The sequence below is a fragment of the Falco naumanni genome, chromosome 3 (assembly GCF_017639655.2).
Source record: "Falco naumanni isolate bFalNau1 chromosome 3, bFalNau1.pat, whole genome shotgun sequence".
In the NCBI taxonomy this organism is placed as follows: domain Eukaryota; kingdom Metazoa; phylum Chordata; class Aves; order Falconiformes; family Falconidae; genus Falco; species Falco naumanni.
This window is the reverse complement of record NC_054056.1, coordinates 74464484-74477996: the sequence shown is the minus strand read 5'-3', so window position 1 is coordinate 74477996 and position 13513 is coordinate 74464484. Positions and strand designations below refer to the sequence as shown.

General features: G+C 41.1%; 1 protein-coding gene across 4 annotated transcripts in view; it reads left to right on the top strand.

Annotated features, from left to right (window-relative positions):
- The window catches only part of PLAG1 (PLAG1 zinc finger), a 49198-nt gene extending 40326 nt beyond the window's left edge, over positions 1 to 8872 (top strand). For 3 of the 4 annotated variants that reach the window (XM_040585762.1, XM_040585763.1, XM_040585764.1), the window contains 3 exons: positions 1296 to 1395; positions 5245 to 5603; positions 6199 to 8872. In XM_040585762.1, coding sequence (XP_040441696.1) covers positions 5362 to 5603; positions 6199 to 7462 — 1506 coding nt within the window. In that variant the 5' untranslated portion in view covers positions 1296 to 1395; positions 5245 to 5361 and the 3' untranslated portion in view covers positions 7463 to 8872. Of the gene's footprint in view, positions 1 to 1295; positions 1396 to 5244; positions 5604 to 6198 lie in introns of those variants that run through there. The other variant, XM_040585765.1, reaches the window with a different exon arrangement.
- Positions 8873 to 13513: the final 4641 nt, after the last annotated feature.

Sequence of the window (13513 nt, the reverse complement as noted above, 5' to 3'; positions counted from 1 at the left end):
GTAACTAAGTTACAAGAGCCTTGCTGGGAGAGGGAGTGAGGAGTCATCAGCATTTTCTCCCTGAAACAAGGAGGTTTGGGGACCTCCAAAAGAGGAGGTGAGGGTTGTGCCCCCTCTCTTGCTCATTAGTTGAAAACAAAGCGTTTCTTTGAGCACAGGAGCTGTTTCTCCTGCCTGTATATACAAAGTCCCAAATTAGTGCTCCTCAGCTGTCAGAGAGCTTCAGTCAGTTGCTCTGAAGCACTTTTGCCTGTAATAGATGTTCAAGAACACCAGCTTGCTCACGTTTGTGCTTACCAGCAGAGGAGGCTGGGGCTGTGCGAAGCTGAACTTGATACCACAGAGGAAGAATACTTTGCTGGAGTGAATGGGAAGTGAGATGGGAAAATGGTTTGTGTGGGGGGAAATATTACATTTCTCCGGGGCTCCTGCCAAATACCTTCAGCCTGCTGTGCCACGCGGGGGTATGTGCTTTGTATAGGGCTTCGCCCTTGCATATCTGGAAGAGCTGAAGGGGATAAACTTCCCCATTACAATGAGGTGCTGGACATGTTTTTTGTGTATACCTGTGTCATCCAGGAGGCCTTCTAGCAAGAAAAGGAAGACATGCTGCACACTTACAGAAGGATGGTGGCAGGGAAGAGGGAGATATAAGGGAAATTCCAGAAAGGCCCTCTGGATTTGCTCAGGCACACCTAGACTTGCCCTCTATCAGGATTTACCTGTAGCATGTATTTCATTAAGAGGCTTTATTATTTTTTTTACATTAATTTTATTTTCCTTTGCAGGTCACCTTTTAAGCTGCTATTTCCTGTATAATTAAGCAGAATGAAGGCATTAGGTTCTAGTAAAGTTGGGCCTAATCCAGAAATCTTCTCTTATTCAGTCCTTTCTGAGTAAGAAACTCGAGTCTGGGCCCAGCATTTTACGTGTTTTGCTGTTATATCTAAACTATTTGTGGTCTGTGGATTCTTTTTGGTTTGTTTTTAACTTTATTGAAAACTCCTTTACTTTTGTCTAATTTCATTTCTTTATGTGTTACTGTCCAGTGTAGCGTTAGTTGAAATTATGTAAGTATATTGCAAATTGAAGTGCATAATCGCTACTGATAATGCAAGAACGATTGATTCCTACAGTTTATAATTAACAGTACATAATGTTCTGTGCATGGGTTGGATCTATCCCTTTTAACTTTTCCTTTCCAATTCTTTCCGACCCCGGTCTTGCCGCATCCCAGCCTTTCTGAATATGCTGGTTTCACTGGAATCTAGTCTATTCTTCCTTTTGTTTTTCAGACCAGTAAAAATGGGAAGTACTGGATTCTGGTTTCCTCCAAGAAGAGTCAGCGGAACTGGTTAAGACCAAAATCTGAGGACTTTAGTGGGCAAACATCAGGTGTGCATTGAACAGAAGCTGCTTTAATCCTGCTTTAAGTATATGCTTCTTTAAAAATAGTATTATATATGAGCTTTTGTGTAATGTGTTTGTTATATTTGATACTGCATATAATCATTCATCCTGCAGTTGTGAAAGCACCAGTAAGAATGAGGATTTTAAGTGATAATATGTTGAGACACAAACAGGCAATATTACTCATAAAATTCTTTCAGCTGGTCTTTGGAAAGTGTAATATTTGAGGATCAGTGTTTTTTAAAGTTTTATCTCCATTGCTCAGTCTATATATCCACAAAAGAAAAAAAAAAAAAAAAAAGAACGTGGTTATGTGCTATTCAGAGATCAATACTGAAGTTCTTAATTGCCTCATCTGTTGAGAAATGGTACTGAGATAATAGTGCATACATGGTTTTTAATAAAACACTGTCATTGTCAAGATTGGATCCACACTATATTTGCTCTAATGATACATTTTTAAGGACACTTAAACACAGTTCAAAGTCAGCTTAATTAATTTTGATCATAGAAGAACAAAACCTGAATTCTTCATCTGTGTGAATGTTCCAAGTTACTTCTGTTACAGTAGCTAGGTTACCTCAAGTTTTGGAGAAGATAACGGTAATGTTATATTGGCCTGAATATAGGATGGCCTCCAGCCTGAGGTGTGATCTTTGCATCGAGAAAAGGAGTGAGAAGTCATCAGAGTTGTTAATTTAACAGTTAAGTCTTCTGTGCTGTTCCACAACAAACACTGCTTTTGGCCTCGCATCAAACCCTGCATATTGTCCTTCTGCATGACCTAATATCTTGCATCTCCCCAGCCTGATGCACGTTCAATTCCTCCCCATCTGCCCCCAGTGTTACCAGCTCATCCCTATACTCATTGTCCTCAGATACTCCCAACCCCTGTGCAGTGCTCCCTGCACCTCTCTGGCCCCACAGCCCCACCCTAGTTCTGGCTGTTGTCCCTCCCTCTCCTGCTCTCTATCCTGCCAGCTGTGCCTGCTTCCCTTACCCACTGGCTGGGCACAGAGACCACTTGCTGCTGAGCTCTGGACCCAGCATGGTCAAATTCCATTCCCTTGCAGCAGGCTGTGGAGGCAGTTCCCTTGCCCTTTGCTGCTAATGCTGCCTGCCCTGTCTCATGCTAGGTGTGGATTTGGTGGCAAGGTGAAAGGGCTCGTAGCCCTTTGTTACTCCATTGAGACCTTAGGTGCCCTAGCCGTGCATTGAGGGCCACAGCTGCTACACTGTCAGCTCTGTGTGGCAGGTCTCACGTAGGTGCCTGTGTGGTATAGATATACCCTATGTAAGTGTAGATCAGGTTGGATTCACCACCCACCACCCCCCCCACCATGAACTTCATTTGTCAGGAGAGATTAGGCTAAAGCAAGATTTCATTCTATATTCAGGCCAATAAGCGCAGAAGACCAGTGTATTCATTTACAGGAAAGCAAAATTAATTTTATTACCAGATTCTGATGAAAGCATATGTTGAAAAAAATCTTTCAATCCACAAAGGTATCACAACTTCGATGTGAATCAGACCCTCCTTTTGATTACCTTGGTGGCTTCACTGAAGGCTTCGGAACTGGTCTTCATTTATTTTTATTGCAGAAAATTGTTGCTCCTGAGTCTCCAAATAACTGTTTCATTTTTCCACTTATGAACTAGATAGTTGATTAGCAGACAGAAAATAAAATTAAGCTGACCCTTTGAAGACCTGTGCATGTTCCCACTCCTGGAACTGATGTGTCCAGGCTTCGTCCCATGAGTGGGAATGAGTCCAAGACAAATCTGAAATCTTAGTAGTCCTTAAAGAAACACCTTAAAGAGGTTAATGGTTCCATATAAAATCTGGGGGAGTAAAGGTCTTACAAAACTTCGTGCTTAAAGAATGTAGCGTAGTTTGACCTGCCGTTGGAGGGCTTTAGGGTTGAAAGGCAGCAGATTTCCATCTTGGTGAGCCAGGACTTCTCTCCTCTTGTAAAGACAAGGGAGAAGTTATGGGAACAGGGGAGGAAAAGGCGTAGACGAAAGCGTACTCTGTGTACATGTTTCAAATGGAGATGTCAGTCTGAAGATTTCACAAAATGCAAACAAAGAGGCACATTCCCATCTCCCTTCCCTGCCCTCCCAGCCCTCCTGTCCTGCCATGTATTAAGAAGAACACCGGCTGCCCTTCCTCCTTGCTTTCTTCCAGGACCACGCTGGAGGTCTCGCAAAGACCATTTAGTGTTGGCCCCATCGCACCTGGGCACTGCTCTCCGCTCCCCTCTGGAGTGGTTGGCTCCCTCCATCTGCTGAGCCTCGGCCGGGGAGAGGGGACAGCTGAGGCAGGGCCCAGGCCGCCTCCAAGCTCTCCGGCCTTCCCTCACAGGCAGCGGGGAAGAGTCCGTTTTGTTTATCGGGGAGGTGGCGTTAGGCTGGAGCAGCTGCAGCCTGGTGCTCCCTGCCTGGCTCCCGGCTGCCCGGCTCCACCTGTCCCAGCAGCTGCTGGCTTCCCCAGTGCTGCTGCTGGGGGCCGTGGGGGCAGCCGGCCGCTGAGCCCCCCAGCCCGGCCAGGCCACTGCCCCGGCCTCGCTGCCGCCCGGCCCAGCTGCCTCTCACACAGCTGCCCTGGCGCAGGCCGGAGCGGACGGCAGCTGCGAGCAGCCACTCCAGGGCTGGGGGTGGGTGGGGGCACTTTTGAGGGAGAAAGGCCAAATTTTGGGGCTGTCTGGCCCTGCCAAACGCTCTCATTGAGTGCCATCCTCCCACCATCCTCCTCCTTGCCCCTGCTGCCACAGACCTCGCACTCGGCCCTTGCCACAACGGGTAGCACTAAATTTTGGTATCTGTAGTAGCAATTGTGTGCCAATGATGAAAAAAAGCTGTCAGCTACCCCTGACAAAGGAGGGCTGTTGAGTGCCCTGTCATGGCAGGTGCCCAGTTGCTACTACACGTTACCAGATGATGAACTTAAAGCCGTTCACCCGAGTCAGTCAGCAAGTCAGACATGAACATCACGCACCTCCTCTAGCTGAAAGGTGCCGGTTTAGCTGGTGGTTTGCAGTGTCCCAGCTGGACTAAGAGCCTCCGTCCTGAGCTAGCCCAAACCTGAACACTTGCCACCCCTGCAACTTGAAGGATAGCATGAGGAGGGTGGGGTTCTCCAGCACTGGGCTGTTAAAACCCTAATCTATCTAACCTATCCCTAATCCGTGGGATTTCTGCTGTTAATACGTTGTCTCTGTTAGCAGAGGGTAAGTTTACAGGAGAATTTCACCTGGCGTTAGCAATCATTGGCAATGTGTACATGTTGTGAGAGTAGATGCGCAGATGTGCAGGTAAGGACAGTGAGGAGGTACGCCCGAGAACAGGAGCTTTGCCCCCCGAGACTGTCAGCATGGGTACTGCTGCTTTTCGTGCAGGTTTTCAAACATTTCGAGGCTTACAGATTTTCACTTTGATAACCGTGTGTGTGCATGTGTGCGTGTGTGCATGTGTCTGTGCAAACACCGCAGGCACGGCTGTAATTCCTTTGAAATCCGAAGCTGCCGAAAGCCGCTTGGGTAGGTGGGCCCTTTGCCTGATGCCTCCCATAATCTGACAGAAACTTTGCTGTTCTCCATCAGTGCTTGAGGGGAAGGTTGTGAGGTGTGATCTCAGGGCAAATGTGGATCTGTTCATCCTGAGCAATGCGTTTTAAGAGTTGCAGCAAATAGTGTAAAGAAACCTGCAGGTATTACATCAGACCAGCTGAACCTAATTTTATTTTTAAGTTTTATTCAGAAGCATCACATAGCAAGTAAACTTCAAAATCTAAGTTTAGTTACAAACTAGTTGTTTCTTATTTTTTTTTTCCAGTCCCCTTTTGCTTTCTTTTACGACCACATGAAACTTGAGAAGCCATCTAAAGCTAAATCATTTAGTGGAGTTGGGCAATTCCCAAGTGTCCAACAAGAAGGCCTGGTTTAGGCTGCGATGGCCACTGTCATTCCTGGTGATTTGTCAGAAGTAAGAGATACCCAGAAAGTCCCTTCAGGGAAACGTAAGCGTGGTGAAACCAAACCAAGAAAAAACTTTCCTTGCCAACTGTGTGACAAGGCCTTTAACAGTGTTGAGAAATTAAAGGTTCACTCATACTCTCACACAGGAGAGAGGCCCTACAAGTGCACACAACAAGACTGCACCAAGGCCTTTGTTTCTAAGTACAAATTACTAAGGTATTAAACTCTATTTATCTTTCAGATTATATTATCTATTTTATGTTGGCCATGTTAAGCCGTGTAAAAGTATATGTTTGTGTACACCTTCAGCTGATTGCAGAGAGGATGTGTTAATTAAAGTATCCATTGGATTGTTTCTAGAATTCTAAATTACCTAAGTTTTCAAGCTAATGTCTTTGATTTTGTTTCTTAATTTGTTTTCTGCTTTTGTTTTCTGTTTGTTTGTTTGTTGTTTTGTTTTGTTTCTTTTTAATGAGCGTAGAATTTTCATTTGTATAAGGAATTGTCACAAGAAAAAGAGTATGGACTGAAAATTTTTTGGCTATGGACTTTTACACGAATACTTTCATACTTGCCCATATACCCCTGTTACAATAGCTAAAACCCACCAAAACTAAAGTGTCAATTTAAGAAAAATGGCTCACGTTTTGCTATATTTAAATTTGTTGAACTGTCTTTGTAGTGTCATGCTTTCAGTTAAAAGGTTCTGTTGCAAAGCACCCCTTAGTGTAGTATTTAGCTGCCATTAAAAAATGAGCACGTGTGTTTTTTGATCAAAATAATTACTTACAGAATATATCTGTGTTTAAAGGCATATGGCTACTCATTCTCCTGAGAAAACCCACAAGTGTAATTATTGTGAGAAAATGTTTCACCGAAAAGATCACCTAAAGAATCACCTACATACACACAATCCCAACAAAGAGGCCTTTAAGTGTGAAGAATGTGGAAAGAACTACAATACCAAGCTTGGGTTCAAACGTCACCTGGCTTTGCATGCTGCAACAAGCGGTGACCTCACCTGTAAGGTATGTTTGCAGACTTTTGAAAGCACAGGAGTGCTGCTGGAGCACCTAAAAACTCATGCAGGCAAGTCATCGGGTGGAGTGAAGGAGAAAAAACATCAGTGTGAACACTGTGATCGTCGGTTCTACACCCGAAAGGATGTCCGTAGACACATGGTAGTGCACACTGGAAGAAAGGACTTCCTCTGTCAGTACTGTGCACAGAGATTTGGGCGGAAGGATCACCTCACGCGCCACATGAAGAAAAGTCACAACCAGGAACTTCTGAAGGTCAAAACAGAGCCAATGGACCTTCTAGATCCCTTTACCTGCAATGTTTCTGTGCCTATTAAGGATGAGCTGCTTCCAGTGATGTCTTTACCTTCCAGTGAACTGACATCAAAGCCATTTACAAACACTTTGCAATTAAATCTCTACAACACTCAGATTCAGTCCATGCAGAGTTCTGCATCTGCACACCAAATGGTTGCCACATCGTTACCATTGGGAATGCCTTGTCCAATAGATATGGAGTCTGTCCACCCTTCTCACCAGCTATCATTGAAATATCCGCTCGGTACTACCTCATACGCAATTTCTATGCCTGAAAAAGAACAGCCATTGAAAGGGGAAATCGAAAGTTACTTAATGGAGTTGCAAAGTGGTATGCCTTCTTCATCCCAAGATTCTCAAGCATCTTCATCAAAACTAGGGCTGGATCCACAAGTAGGGCCGCTAGATGATGGGTCTGGGGAGGTTTCCCTTTCCAAGGGCTCCGTTCCTATTAGTGAACCTCTAAACACCCCATCATTGGACTTTTCTCAGCTGTTCAACTTCATACCTGTAAATGGCCCTCCCTATAATCCTTCTGTTTCAGTGGGAAACCTCGGAATGAGTTACACGCAAGAGGAGGCACATTCTTCTATGACTCAGCTTCCACCACAAACCCAGGATCCACAAGATCCTAGCAATAGTATAGGTCTTGGGTCTCTGCACTCATTGTCAGCAGCTTTCACAAGCAGTCTAAGCACAACCACCACCCTACCACGATTTCATCAAGCTTTCCAATAGGATGTACAAAGCTGGCTTGTTACTGTCTATTTGTAGAAATGCCTTAGGTGACCATTTTTAACTTAGTGCCTACTATAAGACATTATAAATTCTCTGCTTTTGTACAGTACCAATCTCATGAAGCCAGTAAGAAATTTAAATTAACTTTTTTAAAATGTTTTGAAAGTGTTTATTCTCAGCTGTGTTTACTTTGGTTTTTTTTAAACAGTCTCATTGTATGGTTTTCATTTTCACTGCCAATTGACACATTTTAAATGTTTAGTAGAAAGTCATCCCAAGCAAACTCTCAACACTGACCCCTTTTTTAAAACTTTTTCAACCATACCAGCTGTTCTGTTTTATTGATGTCAGTGGTAGAACTACCACTTTTACCTTTTAATAGATTTTACTGTTTGCAAAGAATCCAGTTAAAATATGTATCACAAAGATTCCTGAAGATTTGGGGGAAAAAATCTCCAGTCTGTTTCCAGACAAATCCTCTTCCCAAATGGTGACACATCTGATCTGTTCTCTAATGACAAATCTAAATTTTTTAAATAAATATAGAATTCAGATTTTTCTGAAAACTTGTGTGTCTATATATAGAAGTGCATATATACACATGTACATATATATAGCATTTTGACTTGTATTGAAGTCATTATAAAAGGTGTTAACGAATTTTGCCATTTTCTGGCTTAAATTTTTGTGGCCTGTTATGGATAATGGAAGAAAAAATATAGTTTCATTCTCTAAAATCATGGCTGAATAGAATTTCAACAGAGAATCTGCTTGCCTAAATGACAAATGTTTCAAGTTGAATTTGGAACTGTGTTGTTGTGCTTTCATGACTCTGGTAGAGGGAAACAGGCAAAATTAATGGCTGATCTTGAAATATAAAAGTGTTGTAATGTAGTCATGCAGACTATTTTGTCGCAGTTTTTGTTTTAATTCTTAACTTGCTGTTTTTTCTCTTTAGTAGCATAGAAAGAGTACTGCATAGGAATCTTCCAATAGCGTATTCACATTTGTAGGCATCAGTCTTCTCCCAGCTGCCACCGCCAAAGGGTGGATCAAGTCCAGCCAGAAAGTGTGTATCTATTTTCAGTTCAAAACTAGTGTGCAGTCAGAGAGTGAATGTAAATTTGCAAATACCAGTTTTTGTTTGATTTTTTTTTTTATTGGAATGATCTTTCCAGTTGTGTTACATGGTGTGTTATGTCCTCCTAAGCAACAAGTTAGATGTTAATCATACTTTCTACACCTGGGTACTTGGTTAGGGACTTTTTGCCCATTGCCAAGATTTAAAGACAGGACTCTTAGGAGTGAAGTAAAAGCATATTGCTTACACCACTTTTACCTAATGCAATATATTCTATTCCCCAACCCCTAATAACCAAAAGAGGAAAAAAAAAAAAAAAACCCAGCCCTGTGATGCATGAAAGCAAACTAGTTTTGCTGTAATTCAACAATAATTCTTTTCCTTGTCATTTTTGTACAAGGAATTAAAAAATAGAAATCAAGTACATTAGTATCTCTCAAACAATAATGAGGATTCGTACAAGGTTTTAAGTGGTTAAACTAAATATACTTCACAGAAACAAAAGTTGCTCCCATTTAAGGAGCTCATGCTCCAGATGTTTTATCAGTAGCTCCTACTTTTTTTTTAATTCTAGGAGCAATATGCAGGTGTAGTTTTACTATTTTATACATATGTGTATTTAAATTTTATTACTGAAAGATAACATTTTTATAAATGTGTTTGTGTTCCAAAGGCATTAAAATAAGGATGTATTAATAAGGAAAATACCTTTTGAAATTCTGCCAACTACTCCTAAATTTTGGATTTAGGAGCACGTTATCTCAAAGGGGGCTTTGAGCTCTGCTTCATGACTGCTTCCTCTGGTTTCTGTGAAACAGATTGCTCGCTTACTTACATCTTTAGTTGAATGATTTGTTCAATATTGCTTTTTTTTCTTCTTCACCTTTTGAAAGGAAAGAAAACCACAGATGAACAGAGCACAAGGTGAACGCGACCGAATGTAACTCTAGTTTAAATCAGCAACCATAACGTGTCTAGGAAGAACTCGGGTTTATTCTCAATCCTTTAAATCAATCTGAGATGATGATAAATGGACTTAATTCCTCCAGTGGGTTATGTCCCATGTGGAGCCAAGCACCTGCAACTCCCACTGCAGTAGAGGAAAGTTGTGAGTGCTCAGCATCCTGCAGCTGGCCCAGTAGCCTGGCCGGGCAGCGCTGTCCGTCCTGGGCAGCCTCTGGCACACAGATTTCCAGTCCGTAGCGACTGTTTATCAGTCTCAGTTGCTGCTTAGGCTTCATTAAAAAACCAAAACCCAACAGACACTTTGCCAACATCCATTTCTTAGGGCGTAACCAGAATCCTTACTACTTCGTTCGTGCCTTAGCGTCCTGAAAAGGGATTGACATTTCACTTCGGAGTTAAGACATACATTTCACTTGAGAAATAGGGACCTCAGACAAGATATTGAACCTCATTCAGTTAGGGTTTCAGTGGGTGGCTGCACCGAGTGTGTTTGCCACTGAACTAGGATGTACAGTAACATGGAAGCAGACTGACACTGTAAGCAATACTACCACCACCGGAATGCTTTTGAATATCACTTAGGCAGAGTCAATATTGGCCACTACTAAACTGCTGGTTTTTAAACCCTGTTTTCTTGATTTCAGATGGATTCTTGGTGGGAGGGGGGAGGGCTGGCTGATCATGCACCACTCTTTGTGCAACTTCTAAACTTCTAGTAAGGTTGTTGGGTTTTTTTTAAATATATATATTTTTGTGTACTTGTTGCTTGTGCTTTATTTAGTAGTAAATTGTGGAATAGAGTGATTTATTGTTAATTTGGCAGTAGCGGTTTTTAAAAACCATATACTGACTGAAACATGAGCCAGAGCTGATTGCTTTATTAAGCTAATAATGAATGTTAAGAGTACATATTTTCAGGATCATTTGCCTAGTGAGCTAAACTTGTATTATAGGCCAATATTTTTTAAAATAAAGCTTGGTCAACCTCTATGTTACACATATTACAAGATATAGCACTTTCAAAAAGAAAACCTAAACCTTTTAAGAAAATTTCTTACAGGTTATGCTTTTTATTATAAAACCTTTTATTATAATTTGTTTCAAGTGCCATTAGATTACATATATGTAGGCCTTTGGTATAATGCTTTGTGTACAAAATGGTAGACATTCTAATTTTAAACAGGTACATTTTTACAGTGTTTTCTTATCAATTTGCTATATTGCACAGAACCAGTGTGTCTTTCTTAAGGGTTTTACAATGGTTTTTACTAGGTTTACATGTTTCAAACTACACTGTCTTCTACTGCCATTTTGAATACCAGTCAAAAAAAATTAGGAGTTTGTCTTCAGTAATTATAAACTGTGTCCTCTGGAGTTCTGGATGGTAAACTATGGCAAAAATGTTTAACATGCAGTATTTGATGCAGATATATTTTTATCATATCCTATCATCGCTATGCTGCTGTCTGAAGTTAACTTAGGGCCTGATCCTGCATCTGTAAAGGTCAAGGGGGCAGGATTGCATCCTTCGTTATGTCTGTCTCATACACTGGTTTAGCAGCTCATCCTGTAGTCTTCTCAGTCTATAGATAAGCCTCTGAAATAAACATACCTGTCTGGTGTGTAGTAAACCGTATAGGCTTAGCTGCCCATCCTGCATCCTCCCAGTGTACAGTTAAAACCACAGCCTATTTAGCATCACGCTCAACGTACAAATAACGCCACAGTAGTTCAAAATGTGTTTGGATAGGCCCAAAGCTTTTATGCAATAAGGGTGTCTTACTTTTGTTGGAAGGCAGTGTCTTTTGATAACAGTTATCTAGCCCTGGAAGTGACACAGAACTATTGCTAATCATATGTAAACACTTTTCAGTATAAGCTTCAGTGGTACAGTTGAACCAGAGTGAATGTTTATCTCCTCAGAAACACTCCTGCAATATTGTTATATTGGATCATGCTGCTAATGTAACTTGGGATACAACTCCTCTCATGGTGCTACAAACCTCCCTGTCTCATTCAGATGTATTTTTACCCATAGAAAAAAGGACTATACTAGACCTATAGTTGTATGATATATTTTTATACTGTGACTTAATTTGTCATTAATGAACTTTGTGCAACACCACAATGTATTCATATGCACTTGCAAAAGTAAAATTTTGGACATGCAAATTTGAACGCTGACAAGCCCAGCTCTTGTTCACAAAAATAGGTGATGGCTAGTTAAAATTAAATGTGGGCTTTTTATATGGTGTGGAGTGAAGAACATACTATATATTACTAAAAGCCTTGGAATTTAGATGAAAACTGGGAAAAGTAAGATTGGGGAATGATGACACACCCAAACCTGACTTGGATTGCTGAAATTATATTTTTAGCTAGTGGAAAAATTGTTTGAACTTGTATGCTAAAATGTTTTAATGATAAAAGTTTTGAGTCAAAAATAGAGAAAAAAAAGAACACAGAAAACCCTGCATTCCAGACTGAATTTGTATATGTTTCTTGCATTTAAAATTTGCTATCCTGTGATATGGGAAATTGAGTTGCTTATCATGTATATGTACTTTAAAATGTATTCACAAACTACTGTTGTATTTGTATAAAATATAGACAAAAAGATTGCATATATATTTTTGTGTATAAGCTCTGTAAAATAGCAATCACATTATGAAGCTGCAGCAGAACTTCATTTTAAACATTCACATCCAAAGAAACAGATTATTTATTGTCCACATACCCTGATTATAAAATATACCTTGCTGCTATTAAACAATAGTGCTGCAGCTTCTTGTGGCCTACAGTGTTATGTTTGCTGTACAAAAATATGTGAACTCCACAAAATATATCAATAAAATTACAGAATGGTTTTAGTTAATGAATAACTTATGCCTGGCATTTCAATAGATAATCTTTATCTGCATGTTTGTGGTTATGATAAGTAATTACAGAATACATCCAGTTTTCCTGGGTGTAGTTATTCTGAGTTTGCAAAGGTATAACTGTCTTTTCTAATTTATGACTGGTAAAATGTCGGTTTTCCAGAAAATCTTAAAGCATAAGTATCTGCATTTTATGATTTCACCAAGGAACAAACTGGATGATGCTACTGTGTCTGTGACAAGACAGATCTGAAGGAAGCAATTGAGTTTGCCATCCAGTTGCACTTTGAAGAGCTGTGAGACACTGGAAGGTGAGTTTGGGGTTTCCATAGTGGGACTGCTCATTGAGGAGATGTAGGTGAGTGATTCTCCGTCATTTCAGATTAATGTAAGTCATTTACATCGATTGTTACATTTTGTAGGATATACTGTAAGGGTGCAGCACGCGCTAGACAGAGTATGAAATGTTTCCAGAAGTACCATTGCTTTGATCCCGTAGATCTCCCGTCTGCCCATGACACTGCCGAAGAAGTCTGACTGTAATGCGTGGGGGGAAGAGGTGCTATGCAGCCAGGCGAGCAGCCTACTCACAACTGCAGAAAGTTGCCTCTCTGCTCGTTCCATGTAGTTGTTCCCTAGCATAGACTGTTTGCTGGGAAAGTAAAAGACCAGCACTTCACATTTCATTGCTCATTGGAACGTACTTTGTTAACATCCTCAGCATTGTCTGTGTTTTCTTGCTTTTGGCTTCTTCTCTTTTCCAAGTCTTGACTTTTTAGATTTCTTCTGTAACCTGGTCTGAGAGAAAAGCTTGTTACAGAGAGTTGTTGGCTCTTGCCTTTCGCATGCACAGACATTTTTCCTTTCTTGTGATCCCTATCCCTTTCCTCTAAGCTCACATCACTTCTGCCTCACAGGTTTCTAACTTGCTTGAGAGGATTGGCCTTGTTATTTCAGGAGTCAAAAGCTGTACAGATGCTCTACAGTATGAAATACTCTGCAAAAATATTAATTCCCCACTCCCACGCCGAGGGAAAAACAAGCTTTTATGTCACTGTCATAGGTGGTCTCATCCACCATTACTGAATTAATGTTTCCTTCCAAATGGACACCCTCTAGGAACTC